Source organism: Podarcis filfolensis, assembly GCF_964270895.1.
Source record: "Podarcis filfolensis genome assembly, chromosome: 9".
In the NCBI taxonomy this organism is placed as follows: domain Eukaryota; kingdom Metazoa; phylum Chordata; class Lepidosauria; order Squamata; family Lacertidae; genus Podarcis; species Podarcis filfolensis.
Genome location: NC_139610.1, coordinates 51,939,567 through 51,958,775, shown reverse-complemented (window position 1 = coordinate 51,958,775; position 19,209 = coordinate 51,939,567). Strand labels below are relative to the sequence as shown.

Genomic DNA, 19,209 nt, shown 5'->3' with positions numbered 1-19,209 from the left:
ATAATGGTCACAGTGTATTTTTGTGTGGATATCCAAAGGCTCCCAACTTGAAGTTTAGGGTTTTATATCTGAGATTCTGGAACATTTGAAGGTCTAGCCTGTTTAATCAGTGGTGATTCTGTCGCCATAAAGGGTATTTTCTGTCCGGATCAAGGCTTTTCAGCTAAGGTGAACCCTGTCTCTCACTGAAAATGCTTCATATCTCAGTCACACCTGAGCCAGTAGCTTCTTTCCTCACTAGAAATCCCTCAGAAGAACTTTCACTGAAAACGACGCAAACATGGTTGCTCTATATTAAAATGTTGCTCAGGCATTTCAGAAGTTTTTTAATTCTTTCAAGAGGAGGTCCACCAAAACCCATCCATTTCAACCTTTAGGACTGGGTGGGAAACCTGCAGTCCTGCTGAATTTTATTGGTGGGAAGTCTGAGGTGGGGGTGGGGGTGAGAACAGAAGGGCAGTGGATGGAAAAATCAAAATGGTTACAGCAATGGAAAGGGGAGAGGAAACAGCGACCTGCTCCTCCCCCAGCAAGCTGCTGGACAGGGAAAAGAAGGTAGAAGAGAAAGAGAAAGAAAAGGAGTAGCCCTGCCCATATATAGCTGTGGCCTTAACCCCCATTGGCATTCAGCCCCTGAAAGATTACACCAAAGGGAATGCAGCCCTTGACAGAAACAAGGTCCCCTATAGGAGGTAGCTGAAGATGCAAGATCTTTAGAAAGGCTGAAGTGGAAAAAGAAGTTTGGGAACCACTGGCTTATGGTTTAAAAATATCAGGATTGATGAGGGGAGAAACAAGATGCAAGGTTGTATTGCTTATTACAGTGGTACCTCGGGTTAAGTACTTAATTCGTTCCGGAGGTCTGTTCAGAACCTGAAACTGAAACTGTTCTTAACCTGAAGCACCACTTTAGCTAATGGGGACTCCTGCTGCCGCCATGCTGCCGGAGCACGATTTCTGTTCTCATCCTGAAGCAAAGTTCTTAACCCGAGGTACTATTTCTGGGTTAGCGGAGTCTGTAACCTGAAGCGTATGTAACCCGAGGTACCACTGTATATGTATTCTTGCAATCTACTTTGAGGTTCAATGTCTGGATAGAAAAGCAATATATATATATCAAGAGAGAGAAATAACAAAAACAATGTTTAATGCCTTTTAAAAAATGGGATGGGGGAAGAAGAAGAAGAAGAAGAAGAAGAAGAAGAAGAAGAAGAAGAAGAAGAAGAAGAAGAAGAAGAAATAATCATCTTCTTGGCACTGCAGCGAAGGAATCCCCACTCAGTTCTGAGGTGATGGGGGAATACTGGTTATGTAACAGCACAGCAAGAATGCACTAATACTTGGGGGAGGGGGAGACGTGGAAGCTCCCTTTTCATTTTGTCAGTGATACTGACAGATTGAGACAAGTGCAGCGCAAGGCCAAATGGAATTATGAATAATTCATTTTGCATGTCAACCTGGCAGCGACAAGATGAGTATAAAACCGCAAGAACTTCTGCGCTCCTTTTGAAGGGCACCGTGAAAACAACATCAACAAACCATGCAGTGATTGGGTTTGTATAATTTGAAAGGTGTTACGGAAACTGCAATCATAAAAGAGCTCAGCTGTGAATAGAGCAACTCCAAGTGTTTCAACAGGACAGATTTAGGTGTGCACAAATCTTTCCTTGTGAATCAAACCAACACAAGAGTCACGCAGCATCTTAAAGACTGAACTATGTGTTGTGGGCATAAGCTTTTGTGGACTCGGGAGTCCGTATCTTATGATGCAATAAAATGGTCATCCAGATGTGTAAGTATACACACTCTGGGTACAGAAAGATGACAATGCACGTGCGTGCACTATGCTTTCATTACAAAGTAATGCAAGCCATGGATGTCTTGAAGAATTATGCAGAACACAAATAAAGAGGACGCAATCAAATGAATACAAGATCCAATCAGCTTGGAAGTGACCTATTTCTGGCTGCTGTCCCCAAACAGCAAAATTAATAATGTTATGTGCCCTCCTTAACCTGCTGCCCTCCGGATATTTTGGAATACAATCATCCCCTTTCGTATGCCATGCCAATAGGCACTGATTGAAATTGTGGTGCAAAATATCTGGTGGTTAGGGCCAGTTTAGGGAAGGGTGTTGTAAACACTGCTTTCTATAGCCACCCCAAGGATTTCAATGTCAAATCTACTAATGAATGCCAATACAGAGGCCTCAGTGTGAAGGAATCCCCCCTTTGATTTTTTCTTCTTCTTCTTTTACTTGCTAGGTATATGGACAACTTTAAGGTCCTTTAGAGAACATATACCACTGGTTTAAGAAGGTATCAAATGGAGCTAAAAGTGTAATTTTCCTCGACGATAATAATTAGGATGATGTGAATTCATTTCTGTACTGCCAACTCATATAAAAATATATCAACGTGGTGTACAAAATCTCCATTAAAACCCTAACAAATTATGCCCTGCTTACTTTTCAGATCTTTGTGACCATTCCTAACATATAAGGGGTGTGTGTGTGATACATACATATAAAAAAAGGTAAAAAGGTAAATGACCCCTGGACGGTTAAGTCCAGTGAAAGGCGACTATGGGGTTGCAGTGCTCATCTCTCTTTCAGGCCAAGGGAGACGGCATTTGTCCACAGACAGCTTTCTGGGCAATGTGGTCAGCATAACTAAACCACTTCTGGCGCAATGGAACACCGTGACGGAAACCAGAACGCACAGAAACACCGTTTACCTTCCCGCCGCAGTGGTGCCTATTTATCTACTTGCACTGGTGTGCTTTCAAACTGCTAGGCTGTCAGGAGCTGGAACAGAGCAACGGGAGCTCACCCCGTTGTGGGGATTTGAACTGCCAACCTTCGCAAGCGTCTAGCACGGCAGGTGTCAAGCGGTAACATAGCAGGGCGCTTGCAAAGGGCCCATAACCCAGCAGGCAGAGTCACTGGCAAGATCCGTCCTTGTCATGGACAGGTTGGATGCAGAGGAATGATGGCAGGAATCAGCTCCTGAGCAGGCCTTGTTTCTTCTTCTAATAAACCTACTCCATGTGATTTATTGGTCCCTCACACTCCTGGGACCTGCTCATTTTCTTAACCCTTGCAACCTACTCGTTCGGACAACAGTGGCAGTGAGAAGGGAGAAGCAATACACATTACTGCCTGCTTACTCATTGGCTCGCTGCCTGGCAAGCAAGTGAATGGTAGTCATGATGAAGAAAGAGAGAAGAAGCAGGAACAGCTGGTGCCGATGGTGGGGGAACTGGGAGAATGGGAGGCTATGGACAGTGTCTTACTCAAGGCCCCTCCCAAAACCCACTGCACCGTGTGTTTTAAGAATGGGTTTCAAAATTAATTGGCGTTTGCTTTGTTTCTTAGTCTGTATGCAGAAAGATAAAAAGGCACCCAAAAAATAAATAAATGCTGAGAACAATGTGAAGCCAATGAAACTAGCAGCCTGCATAAAATAGGAAGCTGATGCTGAATAGCTGAACGGATGTATGGTGGTGGTAACAGGGATGGCAAAGCATCCCAATGCACTCAGTGGCAAAACACATCAGTCCTTCCATCTTGTGACCCTGGAAGAAGAGTAGATAAAAATCCAAAGGAAAATGGACTAGAAGGTTTCTGGGAGGTAAAAAGAGACGCCTCCGGCAGCTGAGCACACTCAGTCACACTTCTCACTCTTTGATTTGAAATGGATTGTTGTGGGATGACGAGCTCAAGCATCACTTGATAACTCTTCTGCGAGTTCGCTCCTATCCATGTCTTCAGTGACGTATACGCCAAAGGAGAACAGCAAAGGAAAGTACTTCTAAATCTGCAAGGGGATTTGGTAATTTGGTGTCTCTTTTATGTGGAAGCTTTCAGAACTGTCCAGACAACCAGCGAGTTAACAAGTGGGCGCCTCTTTGCCCCTCTACATGCAAAAATGCAGCTAAAAGGAGTGCTTTGAGACCGTGTGGTGTAGGTTCTCTCTTCCCCAACAGCATTACTCACCTTCAAGTCCCGATGGACTACGCCCATCTGATGGCAATGTAGCACAGCCTCCAGGATCTGCTGAATGCAATGACTGCATGCAAACACCAGGGGGCGTGTGTTAGTTCCAAGCCGTACACTCACTGTCTGTATACCCTCAGTGAGACTGGGTTATAGTGCAAAACCAGCAAACAGAGACTGTAACGCACAACCTCCGGAAATGGACCCGCATTCCTCAGCTAGAGTAGCTAACTTCCTCAGACGTGAGTGTGCTGCTATGAAGCAGCTCATTTTGATTTCAGCAGTGCTAAGGAGGAACAGCCCAAAATGGGGTCTACTTTTACACACAAATCTCATTTTTGGCCATATATTTCATGCACAGATGAAGAAATAACCTCCCAGAGCTATTTGCAAGCTTGTATTAAATATCTGGTGCTGTTTGTTCATTCTATTTATTTGAAGGTGATGGTTCTTTTTGCACCAGCCACACTGCAGTTAATATTACATTTAGGGAGTAATGAGTTTTTAAGGCAAATTACTCACTCCTCATGGTTTCATTTAGCCGAGCGATTACATGCTTGCTCTTGCCTGAGGGTTTGTCCTACTCTAGCAGAGCAATGCCAAACCACTTGTTCTGCTACTATAACCCAAAGTCTCTGCACAGAAGTGGTGTTTTTCAAAATACCTGCAGGCTGACATATATCACAGCCGAAGTTTATGTGGCAGGTGCAAGCTCCTTCCAATGTTTGTGGTGATATCTATCATACCACAGAGATAAGTGGTGGGGGGAAAATAAATCCTGGAAGGTCACTTTGTCTTGCCACACCTATTTCAGCTTCTACCGTGATGTATGCTAGACCTGTGACACTTGCAAACTTGAAAGCAGCACCATGCATTATCCATTTGTCATCCTGAGGATGAGAAAGGAAAGCGAAGGGGACTTCTCAGCCGAACCCACCCTTCAGCCTCAAGCCAAGAAAAGGAAAGGAAAGAGAGAGAGAAAAAACACTTCTTAGCCAACCTATGGGCACCAGATACTGACCTTCAGGTCTCTGTGAACTATGCCATTTAGGTGACAATGATTAACACTTTCTAGAATCTGCTGTATACAATGACTGCAGAGATACAAGGGCAGAATGGAAGGGAAAAAACATTTTAAAGGCACATAATCACATTAAATGCAAAAATCAAAATGAAAATAACTTGAAATTATAAAAATAATAATACTAATTAAATCACATTTTTGGACACATTTCAATTACACGCTGATCTGCAACACAGCAATGCTGTGTACAGAATTTTTAAGATTTACCAAAAAAAGAAAAAAAAGAAAGGACATTTAACACATAACATGTGACATCATTAGACAGAATCCTTTGTCTTGTATTTCCCACTCACTGAATGGCAGGAATGTTAGACAAAAATTGGCAATCTTTAGTTAAACAATTTTTAAAAATTTTTTGCAAATTATTTGGGTGAGTAGATGCTGTTTATTTTGGTAGTCCTTGCAAACAATGTAAGTGTTGTCAATGTGAATAGGATAGAGAACATGCATAAAAAAACTGGTCACTATGCACATCATCAGACATTACGAAGACTGTGTACCACTGATTCTGCATATTGCCTAGTCCAAGGGTTCACAAACTGTGGTCTGTGAGCTTCTTTTAGATGGCCTGCGGCATGCCAGCATGAAATCTTTATACTGATTTTTAATTCTATTTTTATTGCTTCTTCTATTTCTTATGCTGCACTCTATTCTGCTATAATCTGAATTCTATGGGAGAATGCAAACTGCAATACAATAACAGAAATGAAAGTGTCCAGAATACAATTCAAAACCATAGAGCACCTATCACAGTGCACTGCAACTGTTACAAAGGGCAGAAAAACCATGAAGTAAGTCCACCAGGACCACCAGCAATTCTAAAATGGTCAGTTGAGGGGAGTTTGGGAACCACTGGCATAGTCAATACATCTATATGTTAATGATGCTGGCAAATCACACTGTATTCTCAACTTGAAGACCATGGACATTCACTTGACTCGACTTTACAAACTGACTGTAAAATATGTACAATACTTTGTTCACTCTCCTAATTTGTGCACATTCTCCATGGTGTCTAATGAGTGGCACAATGACTGGATTTTTAAGCACATGCGCTATCCAATCCACACTAACCCCAACATATTTAAGAACACAAACACACACACACAAATACAAATTCAACACTTGTACAAGAGGAACAGAAAGGGAGAAGTACAAATTAAACAATAACTCAAAAAGGCACAACATGTTGCCCCTGAATTATAAGGGGGGAAAATCAGAAAACTATCAGTGCAATTCATTGAGGATCTGTAACATTTAATCTAGAACAGCTGTATGTTTAGCAGGCATGTCCAAAAGTAATAAAAGGAAGCCCAAACACTTTATTATGTTTCTTTAAACCATTGCATAAAGTATGTTCGCTCTTGCTAAGCACAGAGAACTAAGCTGTCATTTAAGATACAAATTAAGACACTTTGATTTGGGCACAAAAACACACAGTTTGTCATTTTACACATCCATATTTGAATATTTTTTTATCGATGTCTACAGGCCGAGAAGACCGAAAGCTTTTCCCAATGTTCTTAGCATATTTACAGCCAAGGTCAAACACACTGAAAAACGTTCATATGAATGAACAAGAAGATTTTCAGATGAGGGGCTCAACAATGACCTGTTTAATGCTTTGATTCTAGATTCCACCCCCCACCCCCCAAAATCTCCCATAGGGAACTACTTGTTAAAAGTTAGGAAAATTTTAAAATCAAACTTTGACTTTGGGAATGTAAAAGGGCAAGAACATACAGGTTTTAGAAAACCTAATGAAAATGCCCTTTTAGATACACAGAACTGCATGTGCAATTCTCTGGGTTATGACCACTGTCTCTAATACCAACAAATGTAACTGAATCTTAAGCCCTTGACCTCTGAAGAAGCAGTGTTTGATGATCAGCAGAGGTAGAAAGCAGACTTTATATCAGGGGTTCTTAACCTGGGGCCCATGCATCGGCTTCATCAGGCGGTCCATGAACCAGGCATGTATGCCAAAATAATAAAATTAACTGCACTAGACTTTGTATGTATGTGCATTGGGGGGGGGGCGCTGTCCACAGCTTTCATCAGATTCTCAGAGGGGTCCGTAACCCAAAAATATCTAAGAACCACTGCCTAGACACAGAAGCTGCCTCCCCCTTCTGTTTTGCACAGCAGAGAGGAAAGAGGGAGTGGTTTATCTTCCTGGATGGTGCAACAGGAAGAAACCCAAATCCAGCAATCAAAGTATTTTCATCTTGAGCGCCCCTGAGCAAAGCACCTGATGGGGACTGTGTGCTCAGGCTAGAAAGACAAGCAAGGAGATTTCGATCTATTGGCACTGTTCTCCTCAAGGCCAAAATGTTCTCTGAAAGGGATTATTTGTACCAGTGGGCACCACTCACTGAGACTGAAAGGACTGTTTCAGATATTATCACCCACCCATGCCACTTTCTGGAGCTCCCTGTAAAACGGCAATTAGTTAATGTAGAAAGAGGCTTAGGAACACTGTGGTGCCCAGGTGAGATCACCAGCATGCTGAAATGTGTTCCCCCCTGCAGGAATCACTCAACCACTTCCATGTGCTTTATATAAAAACTGAGAAAACAGCAGGCATGGATTTTTGTGTGTGGACAAGCATGAGAAGTGCTCATCACAGCAATAAATGTGGAACTCCAAATTTCAATGGAGGAAACTAGATGGGTCTGTTGGGCTAACTGAGAACCACACTTTCCTAGCAAAAAAAGCATTGTGTAAGAATAATATATGAATAATATTAAAGTTCTGGGACAGTGTGATTTCCCCTGCCAAAAGGTGCACTAGATGAAGGGGAAATACTTTGATCCCTTAAAGGTAAAGGGACCACTGTAACATTTCAATGTTTAATGTTTAATAATAAGTAAGTAAAGGTAAAGGTCCCCTGACAGTTAAGTACAGTCTGGGGTTGCAGCGCTCATCTCACTTTACTGGCCGAGGGAGCCGGCGTACAGCTTCCGGGTCATGTGGCCAGCATGACTAAGCCGCTACTGGCAAACCAGAGCAGCGCACGGAAACACCGTTTACGTTCCTGCCGGAGCGGTACCTATTTATCTACTTGCACTCTGACGTGCTTTCGAATTGCTAGGTTGGCAGGAGCTGGGACCGTGCAAAGGGAGTTCACCCCATCGTGGGGATTCGAACCGCCGACCTTCTGATCGGCAAGTCCTAGGCTCTGTGGTCTAGACCACAGCACCACCCACGTCCCAGACTAAACAGCAGACTAAAGCCACCACCCTTATAATGAGTGCATCATCAAACTAGGGTTGCCCAATAAATTAATGAATTCCTTGCATGGCAAGCTGATAATGTTTCCCACTTTTAAGTCAGTACTGATGGCAAACCCCAACCATCATTGTATTATGGTGCCAAATACCACATTAAAGGTAAATAAACAGCAGTTAAAAGCCTTGAGATCCAGCACTTACCTTGCATCTGCTTCACTGTAATATTCTCTTGCAACAATATCTTCAAATAATTCACCTCCAGTGACTCTGTTAATGATTTAAAGCATTTTTTTTTATATCAGACAAAATAATCGAGAATCCTACGTGTGAGAGAATTCTATACTGCCAAAGTATTCAAAGTGTTGCAAAAGTACTGAATCATGGATTATCCTCACACATAATGGTTCACACCACTGCAACTATTGATGCATAGATTTGCAGGATACTGGATATTGTAGTAAATGAGGTATCTGGTCGTGCAGACCATTTTGCAAAGCGCTCTGCAAGACCCACTGCGGCAAAAAAGAAGAAGAAGAAGAAGAAGAAAAGGATTGCCTAATCTCACTGTGGTGTCAGGTGATTGACAGGTGGGCGGCTCCCATCCACCTGCCAAGCTTGGCCTGCAATGGTTGGGGGAGATAATTATCTACCCCACCAGCCAGATCCAGTTACCCATCCCTGATAGATAAGGTGTGAAGCAGCCCTTTGGGATGTTGACCTTCAGCCACCTGCTGTTCTGAGATATTTGTATGCAATACCAAATAGTTCCAGTAAGTTTTATTCTCCTCGGTTTTTCCCCCTAACGTGAAGGAAAATCACTTACATTATGATGGGCTTTCATTATGGGATCTTCGTAACACATAAATGCAGGATCTGGTAAGTAATTAACCTCTCTATTATGGGTGTCCACTTTTAGTAGAAGAGGCACAATAACAACTTGAAAGGATTTATATCACACTAACGGCCACTCCATCCGCTCGGTTGACAGACAGGCTCCATTTGGCTTTTCCTCAATTGTCATCTATCTGTTCCATCAAGCTACAACAAAGGGAGAAGTTGGGAAGCCGAACCACTCTCTCAGCTTGGCTGAGAGAACAGCTCCATTTGGCTTGGCTTCTCTCTGAACTGTTGCCACTAAAGCTCATCATTGTAAAGGAACCTGATCACTGTAGGAGTATTTTAGCTCTAAGGACTGATGCCTGAGTTTGCTTGTACAGTGGTACCTCGGGTTATGTACTTAATTCGTTCCGGAGGTCCGTACTTAACATGAAACTGTTCTTAACCTGAAGCACCACTTTAGCTAATGGGGCCTCCTGCTGCTGCTGCGCCGCTGGAGCACGATTTCTGTTCTCATCCTGAAGCAAAGTACTTAACCTGAAGCACTATTTCTGGGTTAGCCAACTCTGTAACCTGAAGCGTATGTAACCTGAAGCGTATGTAACCCGAGGTACCACTGTATTCCTCTTCCCTCCTCCTCCTCCCTTTTTCCTTCTGTGCTGCATTTTTTAGCTGGACAGAGGCAAGAAAAGCAGGAGGGCTATTGTTCCTGCTCACAGAGACACCTGTTTGGCCACTCTGTTAAAGGAAACGTTTATCTGATCTATCACGTCTCTGCTAATGTTCTTATGACTGTCTTATTTGTTATTGATCTTATGGTATGGAAGTTGATCCAAGAGCCTTTTTAGCTGAAGAGCTGAGTAAAAATGCTTTAAACAATAGATCTGCCTGTCCCTGTGTGGCCTTTCAGTCTTCGCACTATCAATTTATTCTTCTATTTCTGATTGTTCCACTGGAGATACTAAAGTATTTCCCCAATAAAGAGGAAAAACTGCTTATAAGAAAGAAGGCAGGCAGTCTAAAGTAAGTTTGCGTAAACACCTCACTATGGCTGAATTTTCACTTCAACCAGCTCACTATGGATTTTGTAATAGTTTTACAGTGATATAGAAACAGAATCATGCATACACAGGCAACCCCCTCCTCAATCTTACCACTTTCAACATTTCATTGTGAAAATAATTCTTTTAAAAACAAAACAACCACACACACACACAAAACATAGCTGAATGACTATCCAATAAGGGAACAAAAACTTTTCACAATAAAAGTGTCTATTTATTAAGCTGACTGTTTTAATATTAAAGTTTCTTGTTTGCTAGGTTTTTAAAAAACAATAAAAATGTGCTGTCCTGAGAGGTTGAAATGAGAATTTTTAAAGTCAATTAACTAACATCTATGACCTTTACAATTTTGCTCCAGTGTTTCTTGACAAAAAGAAATGTGCTCCAGAAGTGAGAAGCCCAATGTACCTATTTCTTTTACAAAAATAGATTTCAACACTGGGCATAATTAGGCAAAACAATAGCCTTACGACTTAAACTGCAGCTACATGTTTTTACATTTGGTGGCCTCTCTTTTCCCGTAACAGCATGGCATTTCACTGAATAATATGCTATTACATAAATCTTTCATAAATGCAGTCTTGCTAAACAAAACATTTCATACTCTCTTCTCATCTTTACCAGCAATTCTTGTGCTTTTTCGGAATGTTTCCCAAAAATAGGACCTTAGACTGTAACAGAACACCATTTCCTCACATTCCTCACTGAACAGTTTTGTAATACTGGTACATGTTATTCAGAAGGTATCTGGCATTTATCTGTCTCTTATCAAGGCAGCTCACATAATTATTAACTATGATCCAGTTATGTTCTAATGCCTTGTTCACAATTCAACACACTGGAGAATAGCCTGGGCCAATTGTTTAAGCAAGAGAACTGAAACAACCAAGGTAAACCTAAGGCTTCTTTAACAACATTCAGAAATTTTATTTAAACTGTCTCACAATGCCTGAGCTGGGCTATGCTAGCTAGCTATGCCCCTGACAGTGTGCACACAGGCTAATCTCACATCTGCAGAGATGAAGGAGGCTTTGTATGTACAGATAATCATACAATAGCTCAATCTTTGCAGAAATATATGCCAGGGGGTATGGCTAGCCAGGATGTGTGACGTTGAGGGAATGCATATTTTGCACAGTCCCACTCAGATGAATAAATGTGTAGGGCTTCTGAACAGGGGTGTATTTCCAAAGAAACCCCATTAAAACCCATTAGATCTACTTCTATGCATACAATTGACATGGGGGGAGCCCTCGTTCAAGTTGTCCTTGAATTTGCAATTAAAAACATGGACCTTTCATATGCAACTTCTACTTTCTTTGGACACCAAGGGGAAGAAATTCACGTGCAACAAATAAAAATTTGCACATTATGCAAGGACAGGTTGGAAATCTGCAAGAAAAGTGATCTTTCTGTACTCAGTTAAAGGGAATTTGAATTTTTGCACATGCTTAGGTCTGGTTTCAGATCACAGCCTCTTTACATAGATGGTATAGATGAATGCTTCACTAACCATTTAGGCACACTTTGCTTCTCAGGTCTATAGGTTATCATCAAGTGTAAGTGAAAAGGGCTATTTGCTATTTTAGAACCAAAAATTGGTTCTTAAAGGCTGCCTGTAGGTGCAAGAAAGATTGTGAAAGCACTCTACAAAAGTAGGTACGTTAACTGAATTACTGTTAATAAAATATGTTAAAACCTTATCTTTGCAGCACCTGATATCCTTTTATAACTCCCCTTCAACTTGGCAACAAAGATTTGTACATAGGTGCATAACAAAATTTAATGCAACTTTGCTCAAATACTCCATCATATAAGCACCGAATCAAAAGGGGTGCTGTACTGTTTTCTATTCTGTTCCACAGCAGGCATCGATGCCATTTGTATTACTGAAATAACATGCTTCCAAGATGGAAGAACTGAAGTAATACTGATAATCTCTTTACAATGGTTAACTAGTCAGGAGCTGGCTGGCTTGTTTGCTTGTTCCTGCTTCTGGTGTGAAATAAGATTGGGGAGACCATTTGAAGCAGGTGTGCACAATGGTTGAAACAGCAGAATGAGCAGTAGGCACAGCCCACCTTCCACAGCCTGGCTACAACCCTTCTTCAAGTTGCCCTATGCTGCAAACTGATGGGGACATTGCTTGCTCAGGAGATGATTTGAAGGGCTGCTGGTGGGAAACCTGCTGTTTAGGAAGAATCCTACCCCCTGGAGAAGGACCTGTGGGGCATGAAGGTCTCCTACACTGCATGGCTTCTTGCCCAACAACAGTTTTTCCCCCACGAGAAACCCTTAAATTAAAGGAGAGACAATTATTTTTGGGTGAGCATTCATTTTGAATACTCACAAAAGCCATCAAAACTTTGAGTCCTCAAAGGGAACACTTGCAATTAGTGATCAAAAGCCAATCATTTTTGATCCAAACACTGGGAACTACATGCAACCCTAGTGTGATACTCCCTTACCATTATTTCTTGGCTACAACTGTGGAACTGTTTCAGATTAACATTGATTTTAGCCAACAAATACTACAGGTGTTTGTAGTACCTGTAGTATACAGTGGCTTGTAGAGGGCAACCCCACCAAACCTGTCTACCAACTGGATAGTAGGTTTAATGCTCAAGTTTCAAGGGAGAAAATTACTGGGTGTATGTATGCCTTATCGGCAAGACAGCAGAACCCTTGCACACACACACCCATAAAAATACACAGTGCTTTATCGTCCTTCTCTCCTTCATTCACACAGAATCTCAGCAAGAAAATTAACTTATATTTCCATTTTACAGTTAGGCAGCTGAAGTTGAGAAAGTGCATCTCACTCAACACCATCTGCTGAATCCATAGAAGCATTGGAACCAAAATCAAGGAATGGGTTAACCACTTAAGACATTCAGCTTCAGTGGATCTCAATATGCAATTAGATATAATTTATTCATCTACTACCATGACATGAACCACTTATGGCTCCTTTTTACCTGTCAAATATTAGGAACACACAGAATACCCCCAGGGTCTTTGTGGGCTCTCCCCGCACCCCAGTCTCATTCTTTAGAAAAAGAGCTTGGTGCAGTATGTAGCAAGCAGACATACTTACAAATCGAAGACTAAGTAATGAAATCCTTCTTCTGATATGCTGTCATGAAGTCGCACTGTAAAAAAAGAAAGAAAAATGATATCTCTTTCTCTTTGACTCTTTTGTCTAATTCACCTTTCTGGATAATTATCTCCCATCTTTGATAATTAATTTTTCCTTTTTTATTTAAAAAAGATAGAGCTGTGCTTTGTCTTCCCTTTTCAATCCATTTTTACAGAACCTTTCTTTCTTCATATATACAGAAAGCACTCCATCTAATAGGTTTGTATCTCTTTCCTTGCACTATACCAGCCTTTTCCAACCCAGTGCTCTCTAAATGTTTTGAACTACATCTCCTATCAGCTCCAGCCACCACAGCCAAGACTGTGGAAGTTGATGGGAATTGTAGTCAAAACTATGTAGAGGGCACTAGGTTACAGCTGTCACCCAACTATATTACAAATTTGTAGCATGTTACCCATATTTCATGAATGCTACTAATATCTATTTTATTCAAACATCTTTTGGGTACATAAGTCTTGCTGGGAAAGAACTTCAGTGGTGCTGGATAGAAAGCTGATGTATGGGAAATGTTTTTGCAGATCCCATTAAATGGGAATCAGCACATAAAATGTTCCAAGTGGCAACAAACACTGGATTGGGAATAGAATAAGCTGTTCAACAATTACCTTAACAACCAAGACATCCCAGGAGAATAGTATGCCTTTGTTTCGCTATCTTTCCCAACCTTCACTGTGAATTAGTCAAAAGCACTTTGTTTTTATCAAGAAGTAAATGAATACAGAACTCAGTGCATTTTAGTTCATAATAGGAAGCCATATCAGGACACAGTTGCTGTTGTTCGCTGAAGAGCTACTACGTAGAAAGATTATTTCGAGCGCTGCCCTTTCCTATTTTTCAAGAATGAGCTACCAGCCACCATGCAGACCTCATTTCAGATGCCCAAGCAGCTGATCTGAACTGGGAAAGAAGCAATTAGTCTGTCAAATGCCCGGTCAACTCCTGTCAAACAGAAATGCACACATATTCCTTTACAAAACCCACTTCTATTTAAGTGTTGACACCTTATACCTTGAAAGCATTAGAAGAACACACTTTTAAAGGAAGTGGAAGCTGCCTAGCAAGTTAGGTGTTCGGTAACAAAAATGCTGATTGCAGCTCCGTGCCAGTAAGGCAAACATTACGCTTTCTGAGCAACCTGACCTATAACATGTGCTTTGCTATAAGACCCTTGCAACACATACCATGAGCACTCCAACTACAATGTAGGAGTTCAACTGTTTCGGCAGTCCAAATAGCATGCTTGTAATGGAAATTTCCCTTGTTGGAGGACTACTGACGAGTGCTCAGCTAGAAAAGCAAGAAATGATAGGCAATACACAAGTGGGGGGGGGCATCTTGTGGCCTGTGTGCACTACTTTCCCCACCAACACTGATCCTTCAAGTTTGAAAGGTCCGCAGGCAACTTGAGCAGCAGGGTTTATAAAATTAGGAATTGTATTTTGGGTGTGGGGGGGAGGAGTATAGAGATTTTTCTTCCTCTCTCCTAATAGTAGAGCTTGAGATCACCTAAAAACACTCCTCAGCATTAGGTTCAGAACCAACAAAAGGACTATGTCACACAATTCCTAATTCCTAACTCCTAGAATTCACTGCCAGAGAATGTGAATATAGCCATTAGCCTAGATGGGTGAAAAAACACCCTTTAGACAAATACATGCAGGAGACAAAGACTGCTAAATGAGCCTTCGATATTCAGATGCATCATACCTCTGAAATGCCATATGGTGGGGAGTGAAAGGATTATTTTTAAAACACACTTCAATGATGATGTTGATGAAAAAATGCAGTCAAACAAGGACAGCTGGATTCAGCTGCAAATTTTGGAGCAGGGTTCAGCTAACCAGTCCTGTCAGTGGAAGCCCTACAGAAGGACTTCTAGTTGTGTAATGGGGCTTACCCCTCTCCTCCCCCTGTACCCCCAAATTGGTGCTTTTTTTGGAAGCGGGGACAGGAAAACCTCCAGAGAAGTGCATACGGGTGCGTGCTGTTCCATATGGCAAGCTGGAATATGTGCACAAACAAAACAATGTGAAGAACGCAATGCTAAATTCCATCCTTGGGCTGCAACCAAAGGGTGTCCCCCCTCCCCCCCAAAAAACCCTTCAAGTCATTTGTACTTTGACTTATTGAACACTGAGACTGTTGATTATATGAACTTCACAGTAAAAGGAACACTTGTGTATTTTATGGAATTATAGTAAATTTCAAGAATTGCATTAGTGATGTAAGCCAATTCAATGTGACTCTTATTTTTGTTCTAATAGCTATGCTATGGGATTTTTCAAAACCATGCTGAGCACACATCAGGAAAATTAGTAGCAGCTTTTCCCTTTGTGTGTGGGGTGGGTGGGTGTGTTTTTGAATTAAAGGCAGAAACCAAAAAACCAAAGCATAAGGACAGAACTGCACCTGAGGGTTCTTAAATTGTATCTAACAAAAGAAAGGATTAATATAATGTTCACAATAATCATTGCTCAAGCACAAAGGAGTAACAGGAGTCGTCCTAGCATCATACTATAGCTTGTTTTTTTTCAGGTAGTTCCAGGATCCAAACCTTGAGTTCATTGGTAAATAACATACAAGTCTCCATTGGTGCTTTTTCATTAGTGATTGGCTCTTGTACCTGATGTAGTACAGTAATAAGGGAAGTTGTGTCATGCTTACTGAAGAGGCAGCAGTTTTTAACCACAAATGAGACCAAGCTCTCTGATCACTTTCACACAGCAGTGATGTGAAGTTTCCACGAGCTGCCTTTTCTAACCTAGCATGGAGTTATGTTATTGCTCTGACATGCAAGAATGCATCTCACCACATCCTGCAAAATCTTTTGAACTCTGGGTTGAGTCAAGTCAAAACGAGCAGCAATATGAACAGCTTTAAACATCTGCAAGAGTGCATTCTGCCAGCACAGACTTATAACGTCACTGAGAATTCTGTTCTGTTCCTAATTCCATTCACAGAAATGTGTTTCTGCCAGAGTATTCAAGCATATCACCAAAGTAATAATAATACATTAGATGTGAGGCAGACCTTGGGTATTGTTGCACACATGCATTTGTTCACAACTGGACAGTTTAAGGTGATTTGGCTTGAGCACAATTTTGAGGAAAAACAGCAAGGATACAGATATTCGGGGGAGGTTGGAAAACGCACTGCAGGAGTGCAAACACATGAATTTTTATTAATTTGCCATTTGGCACCTTGGAACTGGTAACATTAATATATTTATTCAGATACAGACTCCATCCCAAGTCACAATTTTAAGTTTTTATAATCAATGAGAATTAAAGCAAGTAAAGAACTGTTTTACCACACAAAGAATTTTGTAGTGACAGATTATAGACGGTCTTTTAACACTTAACAGAATGTGGCAATTCCGTGACTTTTTAAACTAGGAAAGTAAGCTATTTTGGAAATCCAAATCTTTAGAGATGATGTCTGTCCAAAATTTCTAAAAGGTTGTCTACTCATTAAAAATATTAGCATTGTCTTCTTATTAAATTTCAGAACCAGATGAGATAGCCTTGCTGACAGCAAAACAATAAAGCACAATCTGGTACACATAAAACACCAAAGCCCAATTAACATAGCAAAATGTATTTCTTCCTCTCCAAAGGCAGACACTAGGCATTCAGGAGTGTTAAAAAAAAAACTCCATTTGCCTTTGTTACTAAAACCCTATTCAGTCTTGATCATCATTAATTGGAGTCAAGATATCTTTCATGTACAGTCATACCTTGGTTTTCGAACACAATGCGTTCCACAAGTCTGTTCAACTTCTGAAACCAAGGTGCGGCTTCCGATTGGCTCCCAGTTGCGCAGGCATGCCAGAACCAATAGTGGAAGCTGAATTGGACAGGCAGCTTCCAAAAGAATGTTCAAAAACCGGAACACACACTTCCGGGTTTCGATCATTTGGGAACCAAAATGTATGAGTGCAAAGGCATTCGACAACCAAGGTATGATTATGTCCTAATGAATCACCAGTTTTTCTCTCTCATATACAGGGTGAGTCCTTTAAAAGAGTCCCCATGGATACAGACTACACATGCTCCACAGGGCCTCTTTTAAAAGACTCACGCTGTATATACTGGGTGATAATCAACTAAGTCATGCTCAAAGGAGTCTCACTTAAGCAAAGTTAAGTTTATTAAGGATTATTTTAAGCAAACAAATGAGAAACCAATTTTTATGTTTTAGCTGCTGTTATTGTGTTTTTAAAATGCTTTGTTCCATGTTTCTTTATCTTCAGTGTAAGTCTAAGTGGCACGCAGACAAAACTGCTGTGGAACTGATTAGAAGAGTGAGCACAGTGCTATTAAATTCAACTGTAAATGAACAATTAAGACAAAAGTCCAACACAGTCATGTTTATTTCAAGAGAAAGCTTCTCGGAGATGAGGGAATTGTTAAAAAGAAAGTTGAAAAAGAAAGTTAAGAGGGTTAAATTTTCCCAGAATGCTTGGAGGTTAGCCAAAACTAATAAGATGCTCAAGTAAAATGTACAGTACAAAGAATGAAGGATACCACAAAGTCCAAGAGGACACTAGAGTGGTTAATGAGTAAGGAAGCTGGTAGACAGTCAAGACCTTTTCTGAGGAAATGAAAGTCTTGGTCAAATAAGGGCAACAAAAGATCACAAATGGCAAAAGCACACAATAAAGAACAAAAGGAAAGAATTTGAGGAATTAAACATATTTAAATATATCAGAATCTGGCAACTAACCAAGGTGGTGGTTTGACCTTTGGCTGACAAAGGAGCTACAACTGTCTTGGAGGAGAATAAGGAGATTGCAGAAAAACTCAATAAATTATTTTAATCTCTCTCTTAAACCATAGAAAATGTAAGGTAGAGATACCAATAACTGAACTGACTTTTCTAGGAAGACAGCCTAAAAATCTGAGGCAAATAGTGGTGTCAAGAGATTAAATTCTAGACCTTGCTGACAAATTAAAAAATAAGAAATCACAAAATCCTTTTGGTATCTACTCTGGCGTTTTTAACGAATGCAGAACGACCTATGGATGTCCTCTGTAAGGTCAGGAAATAATGCCATCCACTATGCCAAATGCATAGAACTACATTCAGAGTCTCTTCTCCATGGGTTCAGAATCCATGATTCTTCAGGTTCCCCATATGCACTGAAACACCTTCCTACAAGGAGGAGGAACCTGAGGCCTTTCAGAAGTTGTGGTACCACAACTTGCATTATCACTGACTACAGTACTGTCAATGCTGGCTGGAGCCTGCCACTGCAACATTCACTGGTTGCTTCACTTTGTGTGCTATGGATTGCAAGTTTGTGGGAGATTTTCTGTTGTTTGGCTCTAGCGTTTGCTGTAACCAAATGTACAGGTGTATATGCTCTGAGTTTTTGTTTCTTTTCATCTTTTTGGTTGTTGTTTTTTTAATATGGAAAGAAACTGTTCTTAAAAGTGCCGTGCTCTACCAAACGCACATTAAACACAAGATTTCACAATAATTTTCAAGCTATTTTGAACGTGCAAATCTTGTTGAAACTACAATTCTGCAATAATCTATGCAAATTCCTAATGAAGTGGGCATTTTAACAAGTTATATTTCGTAGTTATACAAGTAATTGAATTTTTAAAAATCACCATAAAATTACTAGAAGGCAGTGCTTTTCTTCTAGGGAAAAAAGGTGCCAAGTACAGTGGAACCTCGGTTGTCGAACGTAATCCATTCTGGAAGACCGTTCAACAACTGAGGCGCAATTGCCAATCGGCAATTGCAATGGAGAAAACGGAGAAACATGCTTCAGAAGCTGTTTGACCTCCAAGGCACATTTTAAAACTGACTTCTAAGGCGCATCA

General features: G+C 40.9%; 1 protein-coding gene across 14 annotated transcripts in view; it reads right to left on the bottom strand.

Annotated features, from left to right (window-relative positions):
• Positions 1-19,209, bottom strand: part of CAMK2D (calcium/calmodulin dependent protein kinase II delta) — a gene marked incomplete at its 3' end in the record, with an annotated part of 142,814 nt that overhangs the window by 53,930 nt on the left and 69,675 nt on the right. For 11 of the 14 annotated variants that reach the window (XM_083571469.1, XM_083571471.1, XM_083571461.1 and 8 more), the window contains 3 exons: positions 13,313-13,367; positions 8,516-8,581; positions 5,019-5,091 (listed from right to left, as the gene is read on the bottom strand). In XM_083571469.1, coding sequence (XP_083427595.1) covers positions 5,019-5,091; positions 8,516-8,581; positions 13,313-13,367 — 194 coding nt within the window. Of the gene's footprint in view, positions 1-3,997; positions 4,123-5,018; positions 5,092-8,515; positions 8,582-13,312; positions 13,368-19,209 lie in introns of those variants that run through there. The other 3 variants (XM_083571462.1, XM_083571463.1, XM_083571459.1) reach the window with 2 other exon arrangements.